At 43.2% G+C, this 25,010-nt stretch overlaps 1 protein-coding gene and 1 pseudogene across 2 annotated transcripts in view; one reads left to right on the top strand and one right to left on the bottom strand.

Annotated features, from left to right (window-relative positions):
- Nucleotides 1-9,103: 9,103 nt before the first annotated feature.
- On the bottom strand, nt 9,104-10,071 carry LOC101106398 (serine/threonine-protein phosphatase 2A catalytic subunit beta isoform-like; annotated as a pseudogene).
- A 12,239-nt stretch (nt 10,072-22,310) lies between these two features.
- The window catches only part of ENTREP1 (endosomal transmembrane epsin interactor 1), a 71,676-nt gene continuing 68,976 nt past the window's right edge, over nt 22,311-25,010 (top strand). For both annotated transcript variants that reach the window (XM_042243369.2, XM_015093187.4), the window contains exon 1: nt 22,311-22,799. In XM_042243369.2, the coding sequence (XP_042099303.1) occupies nt 22,395-22,799 (405 nt within the window). In that variant the 5' untranslated portion in view covers nt 22,311-22,394. The remainder of the gene's footprint in view (nt 22,800-25,010) is intronic.

Genomic DNA, 25,010 nt, shown 5'->3' with positions numbered 1-25,010 from the left:
CAGACAAGAGTACCAGAGTGGATTGCCGTTCCCTTTTCCAGGGGATCTTCCTGACCCAGGGATAGAACCTAAGTCTCCCACATCGCAGGCAGCTTCTTTGTCGTCTGAGCCACATGCATGTAACAATACATTCTACTCAGCTGAGGTGGTGACTATGTAAACAGCCATGACCACATTCAGTCTTGTGAAGGTAACAACAAAAATGCCCTGACTGCTACCTGATGAAGAGTGATTCCACAATGTCAGAGACTGTTAGATCTACGTAGCCTAATTTCAAAGATAATGTCTTAGAATCAATGACATATACTAAGTTTTGATATCTAATGAAGAAAATCCTTCCATCTTGATGATTATTGTTTTAAGTCACTAAATTTGAGGGATGATTTGTTAGGCAACAAAAGTTTAGTGATATTGTCTTTATAAGAAGAATTAGGAAATGCATCTGTTTCTAAAATTATACAAATCCCTAATTTAAAAAAGTTAAACCTGTGTGCAGCTTCCATTTTTGACTGCATATTTTCTGTGCTTGTGATAAAAGGAGAAATAACTTCTTAGCCATTGCCTTTATGCAAATATCAACTTATTCTTTCTGTAAATAACCATTTAGGCTGGAAAAATCTGAAAGTCACCTAGATTTAAGCCAGGGAGGAAAGGCAAGTGAGCTCAGATAAACCAGGAATCACACTGTAGCTGAGAATTTGAGCTGACATTTATGAGCATTTATAGCAAAGCTCCAGTCATTTTAAAATAAGGAATGAGTAATAAACCTTTCTAGAATTAAAGGAATTCTTCTTGCTATCAATTCCACTCTAGTTCCTGTTCTTTTCTCCAGAGGAAGGAAGTTTCAGATTATCATTTGAGCATTCTTATGCCTACATTTTAAAAAGGAGTACCATTTTGCTATTGATCGTCATTGAAGCTGAGTGATGGTCATATGGGGGTGCCTTGTTCAAATTTTTCCAGTTTATAGCGTATTTCAAAATTTTTATAATAAAACATTTCTTTAGAAGGCTGCCACTTTAAAGCTCCAAACAGTGATAAATACTCAATGAGTACTTACCCAAATTGGTATTTAGTAGTTAAGCACTCACAATGTACATTTACTCCCTAAAAAAAAAAAACTCCCTAAAAAAATCACTTCTGCTAGAAGTAGACTCTGAAGTATTTATAAATGTAACGGTAGGCATGTAGGTTTGTTTTAGAGTACTCCAGTGGTAAAGGATGGATAGAGCAAGATCAGCCATGAGCCAGTAGTGGTTGAAGCTGGGTGATGGGGACATGGGCTGCTTATAATATCCTCTCCACTTGGGTGAATGTTAGAAATTTTCCATCATAAAAATATTTTTAAAAGATAACATCTATGATCCAGCAACCCCACTTCTAGGTATACAGTCCCAAAGAATTGAAAGCAGAGACTTGAATAGATATTTGTATACATAAGTTCGTAGTAGCCGTATTCACAGGAGTCAAAAGGAGGAAGCAACCCAAAAGTCCATTGATAGATGAATGGATAGACAAAATGAATGGTATACATATAATGCAGCATTAGTCAGACTTACAAAGGAAAGAAATTCTGACATATTCTACAACATGGATAAACCTTGAAGACATTATACTCAGTGAAATAAGCCAGGTACAAAAGGACAAATTGTATGGTTCTACTTATATGAAATATCTAGAGTATTCAAATTTACAGACAGAAAGTAGGATTGTGGTTGCCAGGGTCAGGGGGATGGAGAATGGGGGGTTAATGATATTATTTAAGAAGGCAATGGCACCCCACTCCAGTACTCTTGCCTGGAAAATCCCATGGATGGAGGAGCCTGGAAGGCTGCAGTCTATGAGGTCGCTAAGACTCAGACACGACTGAGCAACTTCACTTTCACGTTTCACTTTCATGCATTGGAGATGGAAATGGCGACCCACTCCAGTGTTCTTGCCTGGAGAATCCCAGGGACGGGGGAGCCTGGTGGGCTGCCGTCTATGGGGTCGCACAGAGTCGGACACGACTGAAGCGACTCAGCAGCAGCAGCCTGAGAAAGCGAGGCAGGAGACCAGGGTTCGATCCCTGGGTTGGGAAGTTCCTCTGGAGAAGGGAATGGCAATCCACTCCAGTATTCTTGCCTGGAGAATTCCAAGGACAGAGAAGCCTGGCGGACTACAGTTCATGGGGTTGCAAAGAGTCGGACACAACTGAGTGACTAACACAGTCCACGGTCCTGAGAAGGCTCAGCCTCAGTATCTCTTGATTTGACAAAAAGGTTCGTGCCAAGGGCAAATCTACTTCTTTTACTCAGCTCTGAATTGCGTTGTTATCTTCCTGGCAGTAGAAGTGATAAAAGAAAAGCATTCTGATTTGGGACTAGAGCAGATACGTTTATGGGAGTGAAAAAATACAGATTTTCTTTCCTCCTACCACCTTCGTCAGTTTAAACTAAAATACTTACATGCAAAATCTAGGGCAGAAATAATAGTTTGTTTTCAATTGTGGTTTAATTGGTGTTTTATAGATCAGCAGTTGTTAACAAAAGCTCAACACAGGGCCAGGCTAGGGCGTTTTGTTCAGCCCTGCACACCTGCTATTTTTATGGGCATGATCCTGTGTGTCCCATGGGGACCCTGAGTGATGTGGATGGGAAATGACTAGACACATCCATCACTGGGAGGCACTCAAAGCAACAGGCTCTTTTGTGCCAGGCACAACACAGGAAGAACATATCTAAAGAACCCCAATCCTAGATCCTAAATAGCCCAGACCAGAGGCATCTCATCAGGAGGCATTGCCTTGTCTTTGGGACCTCCGAGAGTTGAAGGGAAATTCTCAAAGGGGATCTTGCCTCCCCGACAACAGATACTGGGTCTAATCAAAGTACACACAACTGGCTTCTGGCAAGTGCAATGGGCTTATAGAGTCCCTCACAAGGAGTGTGGAAACCACACTGTTGGTCTCGCTCAGTCCCCTTCCCAAAGCTCTTGGATACAGGGAAAGTCAAAGTGTTAGTCACTCGGTCGTGTCCAACTCTTCGCAACCCCAGAGACTGTAGCCTTCCAGGCTCCTCTGTCCATGGAATTCTCCAGGCAAGAATACTGGAGTGGGTTGCCATTCCCTTCTCCAGGGGGATCTTCCCAACCTAGGGATTGAACCCAAGTCTTCTGCATTGCAGGCAGACTCTGTACCATCTGAGTCACCAGGGAAGCCCTGAATATGGGGACCTACTCCTTATTCTTTACGAGGGAGGGTTGGCAGTGGGCAGGAGGGAGTTGAGCAGATGAGCTGTATAGCCCTGGAAACCAACATTCTACTCTCCACCTCTCTGAGTTTGACGACTTTAGATTCCACATATAAATGTAATCATACAGTATTTGTCTTTCTGTATCTGGCTTATTTCACTTAGCCTCCAGCTTCATTCATGGTTAATGTCCTCCAGGTTTGTATTGTCTGAAATAGCAGAATTTCCTTCTTTAAGGCTAAATAATATTCCATTGTGTGTGTGTGTGTGTGTGTGTGTGTGTGTGTGTGTGTGTAGTGCATACTGTGTATCAAAATGTCCCTTGTGAATGTATATATCCATACATATTTATATATACAATGTAAATATAATATGTCCAATCTGCTAAATCATGTTTTTTCTGGTGAATGAAGTCTGGGAACTCCGAGTCTGCCATCTTGCTGATGTCACCCCTTTGATACATGACTCTGATTTCCTAAAGTATCTTCACACTTTCTGTCCAATCCTTCCTCTTCACTGCTGCAGAACAGCCCCTGATAATTTATATTGTGGTCATTTTGTCTGTCCTTCTTACATGTTTATTAGTCATGCATATATCTATCCTCTTCTGTGAAAATGTCATCTCATGTCTTCCTCTCATTTTCTAATTAGATTGCTTGTCTTTTCAATTGTTGAGTTTTGAGAATTCCTTATATATTATAGATACGTGTCCTCTGTCAGATGTACAATTACACATTTTCTTCTCAGTTTGTAGCTTATCTTCACATCTTCTCTCTTTTACAAATATTTTTAATTTTGATAAGGTCCACTGAACTGTGAAGAAAGCTGAGCACTAAAGAATTGATGCTTTTGAACTGTGGTGTTGGAGAAGACTCTTGAGAGTCCCTTGGACTGCAAGGAGATCCAACCAGTCAATTCTGAAGGAGATCAACCTTAGGATTTCTTTGGAAGGAATGATGCTAAAGCTGAAACTCCAGTACTTTGGCCACCTCATGCGAAGAGTTGACTCATTGGAAAAGACTTTGATGCTGGGAGGGATTGGGGGCAGGAGGAGAAGGGGATGACCGAGGATGAGATGGCTGGATGGCATCACTGACTCGATGGACATGAGTTTGAGTGAACTCTGGGAGTTGGTGATGGACAGGGAGGCCTGGTGTGCTGTGATTCATGGGGTCGCAGAGTCGGACACGACTGAGCGACTGAACTGAACTGAAGGTCCAATTTTCAAATTTTCCTTTTGTACATTGTATGATTGATGTCAGAACTAGAAATTCTTTACCTAGATCTAGATCCCAAAACTTTTCTATTTTTTCCTGAAAGATTTCTAACTCCAATATTACATTTAAACCTGTGATCCATTCTGGATTAATTTTTGATCAAAGTGTGAGGTTTAGGTCACTGCTTTTTTTTTCTTTATTGCTTTTTTCCACCCCCAGGGATTTCCAATTGCTCCATCACCATTTGTTTAAAGGATCCTTGCTTTTATTTATTTCTCATTCACAAAGGGGAGAAAAGACCAACAAATACAGATTATAATGACATAATTGGGTCTAAGCTGTGGCAGGTATAGGAACACAGGGATAAAAATGTTAATTAGATACGAGGCAATAATTGCCCAGGGAGTAATTAGCTTAGATATATGCTGTTAAAAACTAAGGAAAATAAAGAGACATTTGACCTATGTGTTTAAGGGGGAGAATGATAGGCGGGAAAGAGAATGGAATAAAACATGTTGGTCTTTGTCAGCAGAGGAAACAGCCAAGTTGGAATGTCATGCAGTTCTATGGAGTGAGGAGGAGAGTGAGGAGGAGACAGGTAGGTGGGTGTTTGAGGGGACTGTGTGCAGCTGATTAGAACTTGGGAAAGTCGCTGTTTCCCTCCATGTAGCCTCACAGACCAGAGCAGCGGCAACACCTTTTGCGAGGCACCCTAACCTCTCCAGGGCATGACCAAACTTGGTGTCTCCCTGGAGAGGAATGCCAGGACTGCCTCTGACACTCTCCTCACTGCATTTGCCCTCTTCAGCTTCCTTGTGATGTTGGAATGTAACTACTTAAGGACTCAAGAGCCTGCCACAAGAGACAGGAAGGTTTTACATTCCAATGCTTGCTTCCTTGCCATGTGACCATCTCCAAAATTTTCTGTTATTTTTGGAATGGGAAAACCAAACATGGTATGGTTCTTCAGAAAAGCAAGGTGATTGCTCTTCAACTTGTTTTCAGAAAATAGACATTTTCTATTGATTCTTTGCCATAGAAATGTAAAATTCAAGAAGATGAGGCTGTAAGGAAAACAACTATTTTGACACAGTTAATTCTATGTGTGCACTTTGTTAGTGGTTGTAGTGGAATTTGGAGCAGAATGTAACCAAACATTTGGGCACTTAGTGTTTGGCACTTAAGAAATCATTGCCTAACTCAAGGTCAGGAAGATTTACTCCTATGTTTCCTACTAGGGATTTTATTGTTTTAGCTCATACACTTAGGCTTATGAGGTAATTTTCATGTACTATGGAAGTTTACAGAGAAGGCAATGGCACCCCACTCCAGTACTCTTGCCTGGAAAATCCCATGGATGGAAGAGCCTGGTAGGCTGCAATCCATGGGGTCGCTAAGAGTCGGACACAACTGAGCGACTTGACTTTTATGTTTCACTTTCATGCATTGGAGAAGGAAACGGCAACCCACTCCAGTGTTCTTGCCTGGAGAATCCCAGGGACGGCGGAGCCAGGTGGGCTGACATCTATGGGGTCACACAGAGTCGGACACGACTGAAGTGACTTAGCAGTAGCAGTAGCATGAAAGTTTAATATTCCACACATGATAAGCAGCTTAAATACAAGTTTTATTATTGCAGAATTCCCAAGGCTGTTCATTATTGACAGCTTGGTAATATGAACTATAATCCAACTCTTCTGCTGTGAGCTGGGTTTTCCTGCTGTATAGATCTTACCTGAATTTGTCAAGGTCCCTGGGAAAATGCTAAGTTGTTTCAGTCATGTCTGACTCTTTTGTGACCCCAAGGATTGTAGCTCACCAGACTCATCTGTCCATGAGCTTCTTCAAGCAAGAGTACTGGAGTGGGTTGCCATTTACTACTCCAGGGGATCTTCCCGACCCAGGGATCAAACCCTCGTCTCTTATGTCTCCTGCATTAGCAGGTGGATTCTTTACCACCTGGAAATATTGAATATGAATATTGAATACTGAATATGTTGTGTTGCCAAAGGCAGAAATCCGAATCAAAGTAGGCAGAAAAGGAGATTTTGTTGGAAAGATATCAGGTCCCTCAGGTAACTGAAGGCAGAGTTGAAGTCCCTGAATGCAGAAAGTTTGGGTAGAGCTGGCCGTGAAGAACGGCTAGAACTTGAACGTGAGCAGGACTAGTCTCTCTCTTCTTCTTAAAATTTTTTATTGGCGTATAGTTGTTTTATAATGTGGTGTTAGTTTCTGTTGTAAAGTGAATGTTATATGTATACATGTATACATTCTTCCTTAGATTTCCTTCCCATGTAGATCACCACGGATCACTGAACAGAGTTCCCTGTGCTAAACAGTATGTTCTCGTTAGTTATCTGTTTTGTACATAGTGGAGTATATATGTCAATCCCAATCTCCCAGTTTATTCCACCATCACCCCCACCCTCTCTGGCTCTCTCCTTTCCTCTCTACCCTTCCCCTTCTTCTCACTCTCACTCTTTCTCTGGGTCTTACTTCCATTTCTCTCTGTCCGTCAGTTCCACTCCCATGTAGGCTGGGTTCTCCACGAAGCCCAAGACAAGACTATAGGCAGGATGCAAGACCCTGGACTCCAAGCTCACACCAGAGACTCTTCCCCCAAGTCCCGCCCTTTGAAAAATTCTAGGTAAGATCTCTGACTGGCTACTTGGAGTCATGTGCCCCTCTGGACTATCAGTGCAAGCTTTCTGGTAACATTGAGGATGGGTTTTATTTGTAGAAAAGACTCTTCAGAAGTTTACTTTTGATTTAAACAGTTGTTCTCAATGTATTATAGTTCTAGTTCTTACAGAACTTTTAGTTCTATCTATAATCTTGCAGTTGTTAACAATCACTTTTTAAGTGATTCAAATATTGTTTGGTCTGTTTGAAAACTCAGTTAATGAAACAGTTTCAACATTTCAAACATCATTTATCAATCTAATATATGTGAGTTTCTTTTAAACCATAATTGCTTGACCAAACAAACCAATCTTTCTGAAGATAACTCTTATAAATGCAGTAAATTAGCCTTATAAATAAGAGAAGTCTGAGATTCCATTTCTGCATATGAACTTGTTGAGATTTCAACATAATATTGTAAATCTAACTTAGTTATTCCCTTGAATATTTTAAACTGACTTTACAAGGCTATTACTCTAATACACCCAATTCTGTTCAGTATTAGCCTCTATCCCAATGGCTCAGATGGTAAATAGTCTGCCTGCAATGCAGGAGACCCAAGTTTGATTCCTAGGTTGGGAATATCTCCTAGAGAAGAATTACAGTATCTTCAGTATTACAAACATATAGGATATCAAATCTTTCTAGAGTCTTTCCAAACACCAAGTGTTAATACCATGGTTTTGGTTCCTTTAAAATTTTTAATGCTTAGTTTTAAATCTTCCCAGAATTAAAAACCCAGTACTCACTGAGGAATGGGCTTCCCAGGTGGCGCTAGCGGTAAAGAACCTGCCTGCCAATGCAGGAGACATAAGAGACACGGGTTCAATCCCTAGGTCAGGAAGTCCCCTCGAGGAGGGCATGGCAACTCACTCCAGTATTCTTGTCTAGAGAATCCCATGACAGAGGAGCCTGGTGGGCGACAGTCCATAGAGTCACAGAGTCAGACACAACGGAAGTGACTGAGCATGTATGCACTCACTAAGGAATACTCATAGACTTCCAGAGAGCTCAGAATATTTAATTCTTAATCACCCAGGGTTAAAAGATGCTTAATCACCAAGGAAACTTCATCTTATTCCAAGATATGTGCTTTTTTTTTCACATTTTAACACCACTGAAATTGGGATGTGTCTTACAATCAGCGGCACCTTAATTAGCAGCAGTTAGTCCTTCTCAGTGAAACTTAAAATGATGGTGTCTTAAATTAGGTGAGATGCGCTGCCATCTCAGCTAACTGTGATTACTGATGACTAGAAATGAAGGCCGTGTGTGAGGCCTGGAGCTACAGATATCCAGAACATTTCTTTTCACTCACACCACTGTCATGTTGAGGTTGCCTTTTTTGTTTGTTTTTAAAATTTATTTACTTTTTTTTTCGTTTGTTTAAAACAGAAAGTTTATTTGCTCAGTACACCAAGTAGAATGCAAGCACTGTCATGACAAATATACAGAAATATGCAGATCAACATAAAACAGTAATTTATTTTTAAAGAAGGGAAATCTCTTTAAATGCTATGACAACGTACTCCCAAGAATCCTTTTTTCAGTTAATTATACATTTCAATAAAATAAATGGTAATGAATTAAGTGGAAGTTAGCTTGTGAATTTTTCTTAAAAATAAAAATCCAACCCTATTAATCCATGCCAGTTAAACACTCTCAACTAAAATTTCCCAGTAAGTGCAAGAGATGAGGTTAGTTACCTTTTTCCGCTTGAACAGTCCCAAGGGAAATGGTTACTACAAATACAGCAGGCAAACTGTTAAGACCAACCAATCTAGAACATAGTGTTGAACTAATTTCAGTCTCAAATTGTGCTGAACACTCATCATTAGTGCGGCACATTTTGGTCCGTGATGTGGTTTAATGCCAAGACAGATTCCAATTTGTTACAGAAACACATAGATTACTGTTGCTTTTATTGTTGTTTTGTATATATATATATATATATATATATATATATATAGCCAGATATACTTCCACATACAAAGGCAGGTTTTCCCAAGAGGGATTTACAGGAAGCAGTCTGGGGTGCCCCGGGTCACATGAGGCTCTCCACGAGAGGTGCTGGGTCAAACTGAAGGAAGGAATATTTCAAAGCGTCATCTAATTCCATGATAGCAGCCTGGTTCCCACAACGATAACAGTAATTGGGTGCACTGAAAATGGTAACCACGTTCCGATCGTGACACCAATTGTATCCCTCCATTACAAGTTGGTGAGCGCCAGAAACCACTGTGAGACGATTAGCATGGTTAAACGTTTCAGAAATATCTTGTCCCGATGTGTAGCCAGCACCACGTGGTGAAATACCCCACCCACCACGATCATCTGGACCTGACCATAAGAGATCACACACTGGGCCCTCCTGTGGAACTTCTTGTGAACGATCCAGGGCTCCTATATGATCCAGTGTATCTATGGATGGAGAGAGGCCACCATGGAGGCAGAATACCTGTCCATCTACTAAAGCTGTAAGTGGCAGATAATGCAAGAGATCTGTAAAGTATTTCCAAACATTGGCATTTCCGTACTTTCTCAAACATTCGTCACACAAGCCGTATACTTGGGTAATTTGTCGGCTTTCCTGGTTTCCTCTCAGTATTGTAATGCGTTCTGGATAATGCACCTTTAATGCCACAAGAAGAGTTACCGTCTCCACAGAATAATTTCTGTCTACATAGTCACCCATGAACAGATAGTTTGTATCTGGTGACTTCCCACCGATTCTGAAGAGTTCCATAAGATCATGGAATTGACCATGCACATCTCCGCAGACGGTAACAGGACAACGGACCTCCTGTACATTTGATTCTTTTGTTAAAATTTCCTTAGCCTTTTCACACAGCGAACAGACTTGGTTCTCGTTGAGCTGTTTACACTCATTCAGCTGCTCAACCCCACTGGTCCAGGTCCTTAGTGAACGCCTGGTCATCCATGTCGGCCCCGCCCCTCCGCTGCCGCCTCGTCCAGCCCCCCACCTCTCAACCCCCGCGCGCCCTGCCCCGGGCGCCGCTCCCCTAGGCCACCCCCCCACACCCGCTGCCCGCTGCCGCCAGCTCCCGGTTGGGGAGGAGCCCACTTTATTTACTTTTAATTGATGGAATTCCAGTTGAGTTAGTTCAAATCCCGAAAAAAGATGCTGTGAAAGTGCTGCACTCAATATGCCAGCAACTTTGGAAAATTCAGCAGTGGCCACAGGACTGGAAAAGGTCCGTTTTCATTCCAACCCCAAAGAAAGGCGATGCAAAAGAATGCTCAAACTACCGCACAATTGCACTCATCTCACATGCTAGTAAAGTAATGCTCAAAATTCTCCAAGCCAGGCTTCAGCAATACGTAAACCGTGAACTTCCAGATGTTCAAGCTGGTTTTAGAAAAGGTAGAGGAACCAGAGATCAAATTGCCAACATCCGTTGGATCATGGAAAAGGCAAGAGAGTTCCAGGAAAACATCTACTTCTGCTTTATTGACTATGCCAAAGCCTTTGACTCTGTGGATCCCAATAAACTGTGGAAAATTCTGAAAGAGATGGGAATACAGACCACCTGACCTGCCTCTTGAGAAATCTATATGCAGGTCAGGAAGCAACAGTTAGAACTGGACATGGAACAACAGACTGGTTCCAAATAGGAAAAGGAGTATGTCAAGGCTGTATATTGTCACCCTGCTTATTTAACTTAAATGCAGAGTACATCATGAGAAACGCTGGGCTGGAAGAAGCACAAGCTGGAATCAAGATTGCTGGGAGAAATATCAATAACCTCAGATATGCAGATGACACCACCCTTATGGCAGAAAGTGAAGAGGAACTAAAAGCCTCTTGATGAAAGTAAAAGAGAAGAGTGAAAAAGTTGGCTTGAAGCTCAACATTCAGAAAACAAAGATCATGGCATCTGGTCCCATCACTTCATGGGAAATAGATGGGGAAACAGTGGAAACAGTGTCAGACTTTATTTCTTTGAGCTCCAAAATCACTGCAGATGGTGACTGCAGCCATGAAATTAAAAGACGCTTACTTCTTGGAAAGAAAGTTATGACCAACCTAGATAGCATATTGAAAAGCAGAGATATTACTTTGCCAACAAAGGTCTGTCTAGTCAAGGCTATGGTTTTTCCAGTGGTCATGTATGGATGTGAGAGTTGGACTGTGAAGAAAGCTGAGCGCCAAAGAATTGATGCTTTTGAACTGTGGTGTTGGAGAAGACTCTTGAGAGTCCCTTGGACTGCAAGGAGATACAACCAGTCCATCCTAAAGGAGATCAGTCCTGGATGTTCATTGGAAGGACTGATGCTGAAGCTGAAACTCCAGTACTTTGGCCACCTCATACAAAGAGTTGACTCATTGGAAAAGACCCTGATGCTGGGAGGGATTGAGGGCAGGAGGAGAAGGGGACTACAGAGGATGAGATGGCTGGATGGCATCACGGACTCGATGGACATGAGTTTGAGTGAACTCTGGGAGTTGGTGATGGACAGGGAGGCCAGGCGTGCTGAGATTCATGGGGTCACAAAGAGTTGGACACGACGGAGTGACTGAACTGAACTGAACTGAACTGAACTGAAGGATAGTTGCTTTACAATATTGTGTTGGTTTCTGCCATACATCGACATGAATCAGCCATAGGTATACATATGTCCCCTCCCTCTTGAACAGTTGGATGTTTTGTTTTTTTGTTTTTGGTTTTTTTTTGCTATGACTTCAAAACTTAAAAAAGAAATGTGGCTCATATAGACCACTGCTTCCCTGGTGGCTCAGATGATAAAAAATTTACCTGCAATGCAGGGGGCCCAGGTTTGATCCCTGGGTTGGAAAGATCCCCCAGAGAAGGGAATGGTAACCCACTCCAGTATTCTTGCCAGGAGAACTGCATGGACAGAGGGGCCTGAAGGAGGACTACAGTCCGTGGTATCAAAAAGAGTTGGACATGACTGAGCGACTAACACTTTTCACTTTCCTTTAGACCACTAGCTAGATTCAGTTTATCCAAATACTTGAATCTCTGCCTGCTCACAAAGTCTAGGAGTCCCACCTAGATGATCACTTGATTGGAACTGCACTTACCTGATTTTTGTGTACAAAAATGTCTTTTTTTCCATCCAGTTCAACACTGATGGGAACCTATGCTATTTAAATAATTTTTAAAATTTAACTTGAAAGGTATTTGAATGTGATCAATTCTTCTTTCATGTTCCAGATAGGATTATCCTACTTTGTCCAGGTATGGGTCATATATTTGAAATCATAATTATTCTTTTTTCCAAACATTTGTCATTGCTTAGATAGGAAGTAGAGGATATGGACATTCTTAACTTTTCTGTAAATTTAATGAAACTGTTTTGTATGTTCTTAATGATGATTGGAGATAGATGTAATGTCAAGAAGTTATGCCATTTAAAAATCAGAAATGGATTTTAAACAACTGGATTGAAATAATTGTTCACATACAGTATAATTCACCCATTTAAGATGTGCCATTCAGTGGTTTTTACTATGTTCACAGATAAGTGCAACCATCACCCTGTCAATTTTAGAACATTTCATCACTTCAAAGAGAAACCTCATACCATTTGGCTTTGTCTCCATTCCCTCCCAACCCTAAACAATCACTAGTCTACTTTCTTTATAAATTTCCCTTGTCTGGACATTTTATGCAAATAGATCATATAGTGTGTGGGACTTTTTTGTAACTGGCTTCTTTCACTACAGAACTAGATGCTGAATTTGATCAAACATCTTTTTAGGAAATATTAGAGGAATATCCTACTTTTTAATTTGGACACTTCATATGGGTTTGTCTGTCTTGCAATCACAATGATGAAGTCTTTCTATTGAAATGGACCAACCAGTTGTGGTCCTAAGGGAAGGTGTGGGGAGGGCCCCTTCAGATCAGATATCTGCCCCAGACCCAATCTCCAGTTGAGGGCGGAATCAGTCAAGAACATGGCAGCCCTCACTGGGAATGCATGGTTAAGCAAAGAAAAGTCCTTGAAAATGAGGCGAGACAGAATCGAAAATGGCTTCTTTGAAGGTCCTCTCCCATGTTTTCTGAATCATGGGTAACACTGTACCCAAAATATTGCTGTGGTTTACTGGGAAAGAGACCAAAATAGAAGTCAGAAGGCCTGGGTTTTTGCTTTGATTTTGCAGTTTGTCTTGAAAGAAGTCAGTCTATAGCTCCAAACTTCAAGTTCTTCTTAGAGAGTGAAAATTTAGTACCCAGCATGGCTGTTGGTGTATTTGAAAGATTTACACAAACATGAGACATGTATGTATTCGTTGTCTGTCTTCTCACTCTGACTCTTGGTATCCTGCAAGACGCACCATAGCCCCCTGCTTCCTGGATCTGTTTCAGGTTTAACTCTGGGTAAGTGCAGCATCCATCCCTCTACTTCATGCTGCCCTTGGGGTCTCTGTTTATGAGGCCCATGGTCAGTGGCCTCCAGGGTTCCCAGAGGTTTCCCCAGACTGCATCCATCCACCACCTCCAAGAACACTAAAAACCTTGGACCACTCCCCACCCCCACCTCACTCCTGCTTTAGGTCTCCACTCACCCACTCAATCCCAGCAAAGATGGTTTGCTTGTTAGTTACATTAGTCTCCTCAGAGGTCTGTCATAGCCAAGCTCATCCTTAGTCACACTCTAAGCTGCAGAACCTGTGAGTTCATGGGGTACAGCTTCTGCTCACTGGGGCTAAGCTCTGAGGCTGACATGTAACATAGCCACCAGGAGTGGGATACCTGATATGTGGGTGGCAAGTAGCCTGACACCAGGGCTGTGGGGCCCTGGCTTGTCTTTCAGCTTCATTTACACACACACAAACACACACAGATACAAACGCACCTTTCTTTGTACTTTCACATTGAGATGATTCATAATCAGAATATTCTTCTTTAAAGGAGACCAAGGCACTTGGAGAAGAGAGCATTCTACATGCTGGCATTTAGAATTATCTGTCAGAACTGGAAAGAACCATGCACACAATCCAGTCTAAACACCTCCCTACCCACCCACTATCCCACTCCCCATTAATGGAAAAGACTGAAGCCCACTGAAGTGACGTAATTGTCTAAGATCACACAGCAAGTGAGAGAAAAAACAAAGATCATTTGTTTAGTCAATAAAACTTTATTGATTCATATTTATCAGGCACTGCTCTAGGAGAGAATATAGGCTTATTCCACACAAAGTCCCTGGCCTCATGAAGCTTATATTTGTCATACTGCCATGGAAATAATATACTATGTAATGTCAGATGGTGATAAGTACCATGAAGAAATCTAGAATATGAGGATAGAGAATGAAGGAGGTGGGAAAGTGCCACATTTGATAAGAAAGTCAGGAGTGATTTCTCTAAAAAGTGAATGAAATAGGGGACAAGACATGTGGGAGAAGAGCATTGCAGATAGAACAAAAGTGCAAAGGCCCTGGTTTAGTAAAGAGGCCAGTAATTTGCCATCTAGAGCTCCTTCATCAAACCACACTGCCTCTGAATCATCAGGGGTGTCCTAAGAGTCTTCATACCACATAATGTGTCCAGGTTTGAGGATTGCTATATAAACCCAGAGTCACCATGCTGCCCAGGTTAAAACAGAACTTATGTCCCCCATGTATATGACACTAACCCAATACCTCCATATAGCATAATAGCAACAGTTCTGAGGTGGGAATCAGGAGACTGGTTCTTCTATTGAGCGAGTGATCTAGGGCAAGCCCTCTTGGGAGATCAGATGGTTGTTTTTAAAATTTTAATTAAGGTTTAATGTTTAGTTTTAAAATGAGTGAGTACGCAGCTTTTTCATGTATCCTGACCTTGTTGTGGTGGTGGTGATGGTTGTTATAATTCAGAGATACACACAAATCTTAAATGCACAGCTTGATGAATTTTTATGCATGTATATATCGGAGACTCTATCACTCATATCAAGATGTAGAGCATTCCAGTGTCTCTGAAGTTTTTTTTTATTATGTGCCTTCCCCCACACCTGTAAGGCTCAGAGGGCCACACTCTAAAGGGGACACTCAGGGACAGCCTCTAGTGGACTGACAAATTTTATTGTCCATCTTTCGCAGATATATAGTCTCAGGGAGCAGAGCATAAAGCAGACTTGCAAGTAGCCTTTCTCGATAAAACATCAAAACATTCAAGCATAAAATACAGTTCCCACCGCCCAAGCCATAACACAGCTTTGGCGAAACTCTAAAGGGAGTCTTATTATGAAACAACAGTCCTTGCTCCCAGAAACAGGTGGTCAGAAGGCAGCCTTTGAATGCCTCAAGGCCTGGCGTATAACCCTTCCTTATCCGTTCCCAGCCTCAGGCACTTGGTGAACGCGCATAACCCTTTGTTATGCTTGTTCCAGCTTCCAACCTTCATCATGAGTGGAGCAAATACATTCTCAGTATTTGCTTAAAGCCTTCCAGCTCCTCCACACACACCCCTCCACCTCTAATGCACCACCCCCACCCTCCCACATGCAGAGTCTCGATAGGAATCTAGACAAGAAATCAGGCAGTCACAATATGGTGCGAAGTAGAGAGCAAAATGAAGCACAAAGCAGGTTCACTCTACCTGGCCTCTGGGGGGAGGTGGCCTTGTGGGGATGTCACAGACAACTTTTTGGAGCAAAGAAGCTCCAATCTGTAACCTAGGGATGAGTAGAGGTGTCCTGGGAGAATGTGTGTATGTAAGTTGCGCATCAAGGAGGTAGGCATAGAACAGTATTTTTGGCAGAGGGAACAGCATATTTAAAACCCCAATAGTAAAAATGAGCCTGGGATAAAAGACTGATATATGTCAAAATGTTGCTGTTATTCAGTCGCTAAGTCATGTCTGACTTTTTGCAACCTCCCTGGACTGTAGCCCACCAGGCTCCTCTGTCCATGGGATTTCCCAGGCCAAGAATACTGGGGTGGGTTGCCATTTCCTTTTCCAGGGGATCTTCTCTACCCAGAGATCTAACTTGCATCTCCTGCATTGGCAGGTGGATTCTTTATTGATGAACCACCAGGGAACCCCTATATGTCAAGATACTTATTTATATAATCAGAACAAGGTGTGAAAGCATACAGTTGAATGCACAGAACTCACATCTGTTATCAAGAGCAGCCCATCAGATCAGAAGAGGTGGGAGAGTGATTTAGTACCACACCATTTCATGGAGAGCAATTTATTTTTGTGCTCTGGACTGTTGAAAAACAGATAGTGACTATGAGCAAAAGAGGCTCAAAGGTGAATGGTTTTTCTTTTGCTTCTTTCTCTTCCTTTCCAGCCCAGTTCAGTCAAGGAGCTACCTCACAGAGATGAATTAGAAATAATGCACGCAAACCTGGTCATAGCAGAACATGAAGGCCGGTAGCTAGTGCTATGAGGAGGCTCAGAGAGAGAACAGGGTTGCTCTTCTTCCTGCATCTTGAGCTCCACGTTGCTCTCAGTTCCACCTCTCTTGGAGGGCTGGCAGCAGTCATGCCCTCTCCCTGCAGGGGAGACCCCACCTCTTTCGTCCTGGGTGACTAAGTGGTTTTCAGTAGGTCAGTGGCTAAGATTTTAAATCCATAGAATTTGTACATTTCCCAAATGTATACACAGGGACATCTATAGCTCAGTTCACATGGGGTGCGCTAAGCCCGGCCCAAATCCCCCTCATGCTCTCTCTTCTAGTTTGACAGGCAGGGACTCCATCCTCTGACTGTCTTTGAGGGCCCAAGGTTTTATCTTCTGTAAATAGTTGCTAAAAAGTAGAACATGTGTACACGCACACATGCACACACACACACATACAGGTATACTGGTCTCGAGACACAGCTTTTGAGGGCATCTTCAACTTCTGGGGAACTTTTACTAACTATAGTATGTATGGACCTTACCAAAACCTTATAAATCAGTATCTTCACAACTGGGGGCTTAGAAATTATATATATATAGATATACACATATATATCAAATTATTTTTTTCTTATTGAAGTTTTTTTTTTTGAAGTCGCTCAGTTGTGTCTGACTCTTTGTGACCCCATGGACTGTAGCCTATCAGGCTCCTCCGTCTATGAGATTTTCCAGGCAAGAGTGCTGGAGTGGATTGCCATTTCCTTCTCCAGGAGATCTTCCCGACCCAGGAATCGAGCCCAGCTCTCCCGCATTGCAGGTAGATGCTTTACCATCTGAGCCACCAGGTGTAATTAACTTATATTAGTTTCAAGTGTACAGCAGAGATTCAATATTTTTATACATTATAAAATGATCCCCGCGGTCAGTCTGGTTATCATCTGTCACCATACAAAGTTGTCACAACATTATTGGCTCTCTCCCCTGTGCTGTATACTATGTCCCTGCGACTTATTTATTTTCTAACTGGGAATGTGTACCTCTTAATCTCCTCACCTATTCAGAGGTGGTTGCCAGAGGGGATGGGGGGTGTGGGATGAGTGGAATAGATGAAGGAGAAGTTGTACATATTTTTAAGCTCCCTTGGTGATCTGACAAGCACTTTAGACCAAGAGCCCCTTAGTGGAGGGTGAGAACTCTGCCCACACCAGGCAAGGACAGCCTCTCTTGTTATCCTCCAGGTTTTTCCTAAACATCTTCTAGGCTTCACATTTGGTATAAGTAAAAGATCTGTTCAAGAGATTTCTTCAAAAGTGCTCAAAGGTGAATTACAGCTTTAATGTCTACAGAAACTTGAACCAGGAAGCTCTGAGATTACAAGGTTTCACAACACACACACATGCAAATATTTACATTGTCTCTCATAAACACATGCTTATAAAATACAGTTTATTACATATATTTGTGTAGCTTATTTCTCCTAGAAAATTATAAGCCATAAATAAATTTTAGAGCAATGGACTTGAATTGTATTTTGTGAGACTTGCATTATAAGAAGTTCTTCAGTATTTAATTTCAAAGAGAAAATTATGGCTGCAGCCCTTCTGTTTAATAGATAAGTCTGTCTTGGGGCCAGTGGCATTAGAAATCCTTAACAACCAACCTGCACCATTATTCCAGAAAAACAAGAGTACCTGGTTTGCCCACCTATGTTCAAGTTGCTTTCTTTTCTTCCATTTTTTTGTTCTCCCTCTCTCTTAATTAGAGAAAAAATTCCACAGCTATTTCTTTGCAAAATGAATTTTATAATGCAAGTTGCCACTCAATTTCCTGGACACAATCCTTGTTCAAAATTGTACCTCGGGGAAAAACTTGTTTTTCACCAGGGAAAAACAAGAGGCCTTAAAGTTTAGAATGAAGCATTTTTCATTTTGTCATTTTATTCTAGGTCTGAAAGTTTAACTATTTCGCACCTTAGTTCACCTGCTTTTCTTGCTCTCTGCTCTCATGCTGATCACCTGAGAAATCATGGTGATTAGGATGGCTGAATTTCAAAATCGCAGGCCTTGGTAGCAATAGAGGCTAGAGAAGTTTGGAGCTGCTCAAAATCACTGAGTGGAGGAGGGACTAGAACCTGGGATGTCTGGCTCCTAATTTGGTCCCCTTTCCAGTAGAACGCAGTGGTTTCAGTCCTTCCTATGCATAAAAAGCACCTGGGCAGCAATGCCTGGCTGGGACCCAGCAAAACCTCTCCCTCCAACATGTTTATATCTAAGTTTGTATTCAAGCCAAATCCCTTCCAACTATTAAGCTACTTCTAGTCCCCTCCCATATGAAAATGCCCATGTAAAGATTCTTGAGTCTGACTACTACCATGGTTATCAATTCATGTTTTTGAAAATTTGTTAATACGCAATTTGCCAGTTCTTTCCAGATTGTCAGGTTCTGTGAGTGTAAAGGAAGCCCATGAACCTGCATTTCAACCAGCTTTCAAGTGGTTCTGTAGTTCATGAACCAAACTTAGCAAAGCTGCTCCAGAGACACCAAATTAAAGGAGGACTTCTGGATTCCACTCTGCCTGCTTCAGAGAAGCTTTTCTCCTTGTAAAATGTTAAGTACTGGAGGCAGGTTGCCAGGGAACATGTTTCTCCTAGCACTCTAATTAGCTGGCAGGTTGGGGCTTCTGAGGAGTGGTGGGAAGCACTGAGGAGTTTGTATAAAGGTGTCCAGTGTAACCTGAGTGAAAGAATTTGAATTTCTGGGCAGAAAAGGCTTTGAGTGTGGGAAGTGGAAAATGAGGTATGCGGAAGGGAGGAGTTGATGTAAATTTCTCCTTGCAATTTGGCTTTGATATTGAGGAAAGCTGGCAGCTGGGTTCCACCCAACAATATACTACAACCACTGTTTCCTTGCATTTTCGCCCACGTTAATGAAACGCCTGGTCACATTTTCCACGTTTGTCTTTATTTTAATTATTTGTAATATGTCTTAGTAAGGACTTTATTAAGAGATAATGATAGATTCACCTGTAATATTTATTGAGATACCGTTCCCCCATTCAGTGTTCGATTCAGTGGTTTTTAGTATATTCCCAAGGTTGTGCAATCATCACTAAAATAGACTTCAAGATTTTTTCACTTCAAAAAGTCACCTGACCTTTTAGTTATAAACCCCCATTCAATCTTCTAACTACTCCTCCCATTCCAATTCCTAAGCAATCATTAATCTACTGTCTGTCTCTATGGATTTGTCTGCTGTCGAGATTTCATATGAATGGATTCACATAATATATGATCTTGTGGCACTATCTTCTTTCACTTAGCATGATGTTTTCAAGGTTCGTTCATGTTGTAGCATGAACCAGTACTTCACCCCTTTATATTGTTGAAAATATCCCATTGTATGGCTCTCCTGCATTTTGTTTATCTATTCATCCATAATACCGCATTTCATTTATCCATTCACCCACACTTGCTTCTACCTTTTGGGCTATTGTGAATAATGCTATTTGTATATAAGCTTTTATGTGGACATATGTTTTACTTCTTTTGGGTATATACCGAGGAATGGAATTATTGGGTCAAATGATAATTCTTTAACTTTGGAGGAACTGCCTGTTTTCCAAAATCCTCACTTAATTTTTTTTAAGCTGACATGAAGTCAGTGACTCTGAATTATCCCATAAGAATTTAGTAACATACAACTCAGCCTGATCAGGTATAACTTAGGACTTACTGTAACCAATTGTTTGGGGGGATGCAAAGAATCAGTCTAAAGTTATACAACCCAAAGCTCAAATACCCAAAAGTGCTATTTGGCATAATTTTGAAAGTTGGGACAAAGTCTCATGGATTTGGGTTGATGGAAAAGAATCTCACAGCTATAAATATGGCCAATAACAACAACATAAAAGAAAATTTCTGTGCAACAACTCTTAATTAGCAGCTTAGGAAAAGGTTTAGTGGCCTGAAAAAATATGTGAAGCCATTGGATAAAACTGCCTATGGATTTTAGTTACCTTTGCTGTCATCTGTTTCTATATAGGGAAACAGACAAAAATTTAAGGGTAAAGTACACAGAAAGACTTGAAAATATTTAAATATAAAAAACAGAGCACTGCACAAAGTACAGCTCCATGAATTTTCTCAGAATGAGTCTCACCCATGGAACTGGCATCCACACCAAGAAACAGACCGTTACCAGCTCTCCCTTTCCAGCCATTAAACATCCAAAGGAAAGGAGGATATCTGATTTCTGGCACCAGCCTACACAGACCCAAAGAATACATTTTTGACAGTACGTTTCGGGTGTCAGAGATTGACCAGCGGAATAAACTTATTAGCTGACAGAGCTTCTCAAGACTCAGACTTTTTTACATTACACAATGTAGTAGAATGTTAAAAACTGAATACCTTTAAGCTTGTGCATAAATTAAAATGTATAATCTGGCACATGAGAAACTCAATTTAACATTACTTGCAATTTAAGAATACCTACCATAAGATGTTTTAAAGTCCATGAGATCACATACTTCAAACGTTTATTTTAAAAGACAACTCCTTTTTTTTTCCGGGATTTGACGTTTATTTCCAAGAGGAGTTTGTAAAAGAAGTCCTTGAGACTATGAATCACAGGTGCTTTAATAATTCAAAAAGTGTACATGTAGACCCACATGCACATTGGCAGTGCATTACATTGTGAGTTACAGTAAGTAATGAACGAAATAAATACAGCCTTTGTAAGCAGAGCATAAAAACAGATACATGTTTCCTTTGGTTTAGTGGGCAGGAGGATATAAAATACCCTCCCCTTACTTATTACTCACCTAATACTGAGACTGACTTTCTGCAGAGTGACAGTGCTCTGGTTCTTAACCTGAAAAAATTCTATCATAATCATTTTATGTATAAGAACACTTTCAATACATAAGAATTCCTACCATTAGGAAATGAAATTTTACAAAGGCAAATCATTTCTTTTTAAGTTCTAAATATATTTTATAAATTACCAAAAACAGATTAGAATTTTATGAGGCCGTTTCTCTGAAAGTCTGGGATTCTGTGTTCTACCAGATGATGCCTAACACAGCTCAGGAGTCAGCGTGAGACGGCCACAGAGTGTATGTAACCCTTGCCAGCGCTCCAGGCCGTTGGTTCTCTTTCTGGATGCCGGATACTTCCAAGGAAACTTTGGCCTCCTGCCCACTCCTACGCTGGTGCCAGGAAAGCACCCATACCCCTCATTCCCCACCTCCCAACTTCCCAGGCGGAGGGGCTGCAGAGCAGTCAGCGCCGGGAAGCCCCACGCGAACGGTGACTTTGCTCTGCGTCGTCCTTTCCCGAAACCCTGAGGCTTAGACTTTTCCCAAGTCACCCACAGCTCTCTTCCTGTCATCCTTCCCCTAGGCCGGGGAAAAGTTTAAAGCCGGGCTCCCTTCGTATGAAAGGTCGCCAGAGTCGCGCTCGCGGCTGGACCGGAAAGGGGCGAGGGGCCCCAGCGCGCCTGCGGCGCTCCTGTTGCGCCCCAGCTTGGCGGCTGTCGGTACCTCCGCGCCCAGTCCGCAGTTCCCTCCTAGCCCGAGGGAACCTGTTTTAAAACTGGGGCACCTCTTCTGGAGCCCCGGGAGAGAGCGCCGGTTTGGCGGGGCCCCAAAGGGTGCAGGCGCTGCGCGGCGGGACCTCAGGGCGTGCGTGGTGTCGGGGGCGGGGTGTGGGAGTGGGGCGCGCCCGGGAGGCCGGAGGCCGACCCGCCGGCTGGCAGGTGGGTGCGGCCGGCGGGAGCCGGGGCGGCGGCTGCGGCAGCAAGTGGTTGGGCCGTGCGCATTTTCTTCCCGCCCCCTCCGCGTCCGAGCCCGCCCGCGTGCTCAGAGCCTGGCGCCGGCGGCTCAGCTCCGCGCCCGCTCCCCGCTGCCACCGGCCGCTCCTTCCCCGTTTGTCCATGTCCCTGCCTGTGGTGCTCCCGGGCTCCTGCTGCCCGGTGGCCGGGCTCTCCGGCGGGCCGCAGGCCGGGGGCCCGGGCGCCGCGGCCGCCGCCGCCCAGGAGCCGCCGCTGCCCCCACTACGGCCGCGCTGGCCCCGGGCTGCGCTGCAGCCCCCGGCGCGGCCTCGCTGCGGGGCTACCGCCGCCGGGGTGCTGGCCGCGCCGCCTGCACTCTCTTCCCGCCGGGCCGCTGCCGCCGCCGGGGCTCCGGGCTCCGCGCTGCTGCCCGCTCGCCTGCTGTTGTCGCTCGGTCTGCTGCAGCTGATCCTGGGCTGCTGCATGGTGGCACTCAGCTTTGGGGCACTGTCGCTGAGCAGCTCCCCGCAGGTGAAGAACTCGTGCCCGTTCTGGGCCGGCTCCTCGGTGAGTGCCGCGCGCGCGCGCCCCGCTCACCGCGGGAGCAGGGATCTAGGGCCGGTTCCCTCCTCTGCCTCGTGATTGAGCGTCCTAGGGCTGCACTTGGGGAGGAGAACCTCTCAGACCGGTCGAAGTTTTTGGGCCGTTGAGAGGGTGGAGGTCCATGGTGAATTGGGTTGCACCTGGACGGTGTCTATTCCATGTAGGCTAAAGGGTTTTGTTATTCCTGTCAAACTAATGGGATAAACTTGATTTCCAGCCCCTGGCGAGACTAGAAGAATGGGGGTCGGTGGCAAAAAAAAAAAAAAAAAGGCGGGAAGAAAATGAGTAAACTTCTTCTTTCAGCCATTGAGTGTTTATTTCGCTAACAGAGTCCGCAAGGCTCTCGATCTATTTTGTTCACCAGTTTATCAGCAGTACCAGGCACACGGCAGGGGTATTTGTGGGATGGATGAAGTGACAGGTTGGGGCATGTCACTTATTTTATTCTGCACTGAGGCAAACGGAAACATGAAGTGTCTGGTGTAAAGTAACTCCACTGTGTTTGGGGACGAGCTCAAGAGGTAATAACAGTGTGTTAACTCGCCGTGTACTTGGTCGTTAAAGGAGGGCCCTAGGCCCGCACTGGGTTCCTGGAGCCACACAAACTGCTAGGCAGAATTTAATTCTTGAGAACAGGAAGCCATCATGTGGAGAGCTTGGAGATGTCTACCCGGCTCTGCCACTGGCCCTACCGGACTGGCGCCTCCAACAGAGAAGGCTGATGCGGGGCAAAAGGTCTGCTGCCCTGGAGCATCTCTGCCTCCAAAAGAGTTCACAACTTCCAAGGCAACCAGTGTCTTGAGGTTTGTTGGGGACTGAGAGACTTGGAAACAGATCTTCGTGAAGTGATTGTGGAAGATGAATATGTAAAGCAAACAATCTTTCTCTAAATTAAATCTAAAAGCCTGGCAATGCCTATAGTTCTTACTGAGATCTGTAATAAATGTAGGCTACCTAAAAACATTGGGTGGTCCTTGCAAGTCCACACAAACCCACTTTCAAGACCAGATTTAAGAATATGGCGGTGGTTGGTGCTCACTCCTGTCAACCTCTTTGCAGCCCCATGGACTATAGCCCACTAGGTTCCTCTGTCCTTGGGATTTCCTAGGCAAGAATACTGGAGTGGGTTGCCATTTCCTCCTCCAGGGAATATTCCCCACCCAAGGATCCAATCAGGGTCTCCTGCATTCTGCATTAGCAGGTGGATTCTTTATCAAGGAGCCACATGGGAACCAAAGACTTTTAAGATTATAGGGAGAACGAATTGAACCCAAAGTAATTGTTTGAATAAGAACTGTAAGAAAATTAGGTATGTAGAGCCTGGCTTGGTTTTTATGCTTAAACTGATGCCAGTTTGTTCTCCTTATTTTGATGCTGGTACGGCCTGTGCTATGGTGGGTGGAATTCACAATCTGTGCAACATATAAAAGAAATCCCCACTTCTAGCCCTGCCCTTGGGCTCTCCAACAGGCTTCTGGGAGTTCTTTAAAACTTCACGAGGAGGAATATTCTCAACAGGGTAGGTAGGGGTTGGCTCTGTCTTACTCCTTAGTCCACTTGTCAGCCTAAATTCAGCCAAATGATGGGTGCATTTAATTTCTCTAAATACCCTGGGCCAGAAGTGACTCTTGCATACATTTTAGGGATTTGCTCTTTGTAAAATCATAATCTCTTGTCTTGTCAAAGATAACTAGTTCAGGATTACTGAAAACTATTTTTTCTCTCCTAAAATTAATCCCCTAAATCAGTGTACTCCTGTGAATTATATCAGAGGTAAATGCATTTCAGATGTCAGTTGAGCCATGGTTAGATTTGATGAACTAACCACTCCAGTATTCTTGCCTGGAGAATATCATGGACAAAGGAACCTGGTGGGCCACAGACCATAGGGTTACAAAGAGTCGGACATGACTGAAGCAACTTAGCACACACGTGTGCATCAGATGGTAAAGGCTACTAGTTTGGGCCTGCTGGCTGGGCATGTTCTTGTCCCCAGGACCCAGCAAACCAGAGCAGGGAAAGAATCAGTGATTTGGAACTAAGTCTCTTCTATAGGGTCCTTTTTCCACCTGTGCCCCCCAACTCTATATGAAATTTGCAACTGTTATTTTTTGTGGCCTGTTTCTGAGGTTGTCTTCAGAATTTGCAGTGACAACAGAACCAACAGATACTGCA

This window comes from Ovis aries, chromosome 2, assembly GCF_016772045.2.
Source record: "Ovis aries strain OAR_USU_Benz2616 breed Rambouillet chromosome 2, ARS-UI_Ramb_v3.0, whole genome shotgun sequence".
Taxonomy (NCBI): domain Eukaryota; kingdom Metazoa; phylum Chordata; class Mammalia; order Artiodactyla; family Bovidae; genus Ovis; species Ovis aries.
The sequence above is the reverse complement of the archived record's forward strand: the minus strand, read 5'-3'. Positions and strand labels throughout refer to the sequence as shown.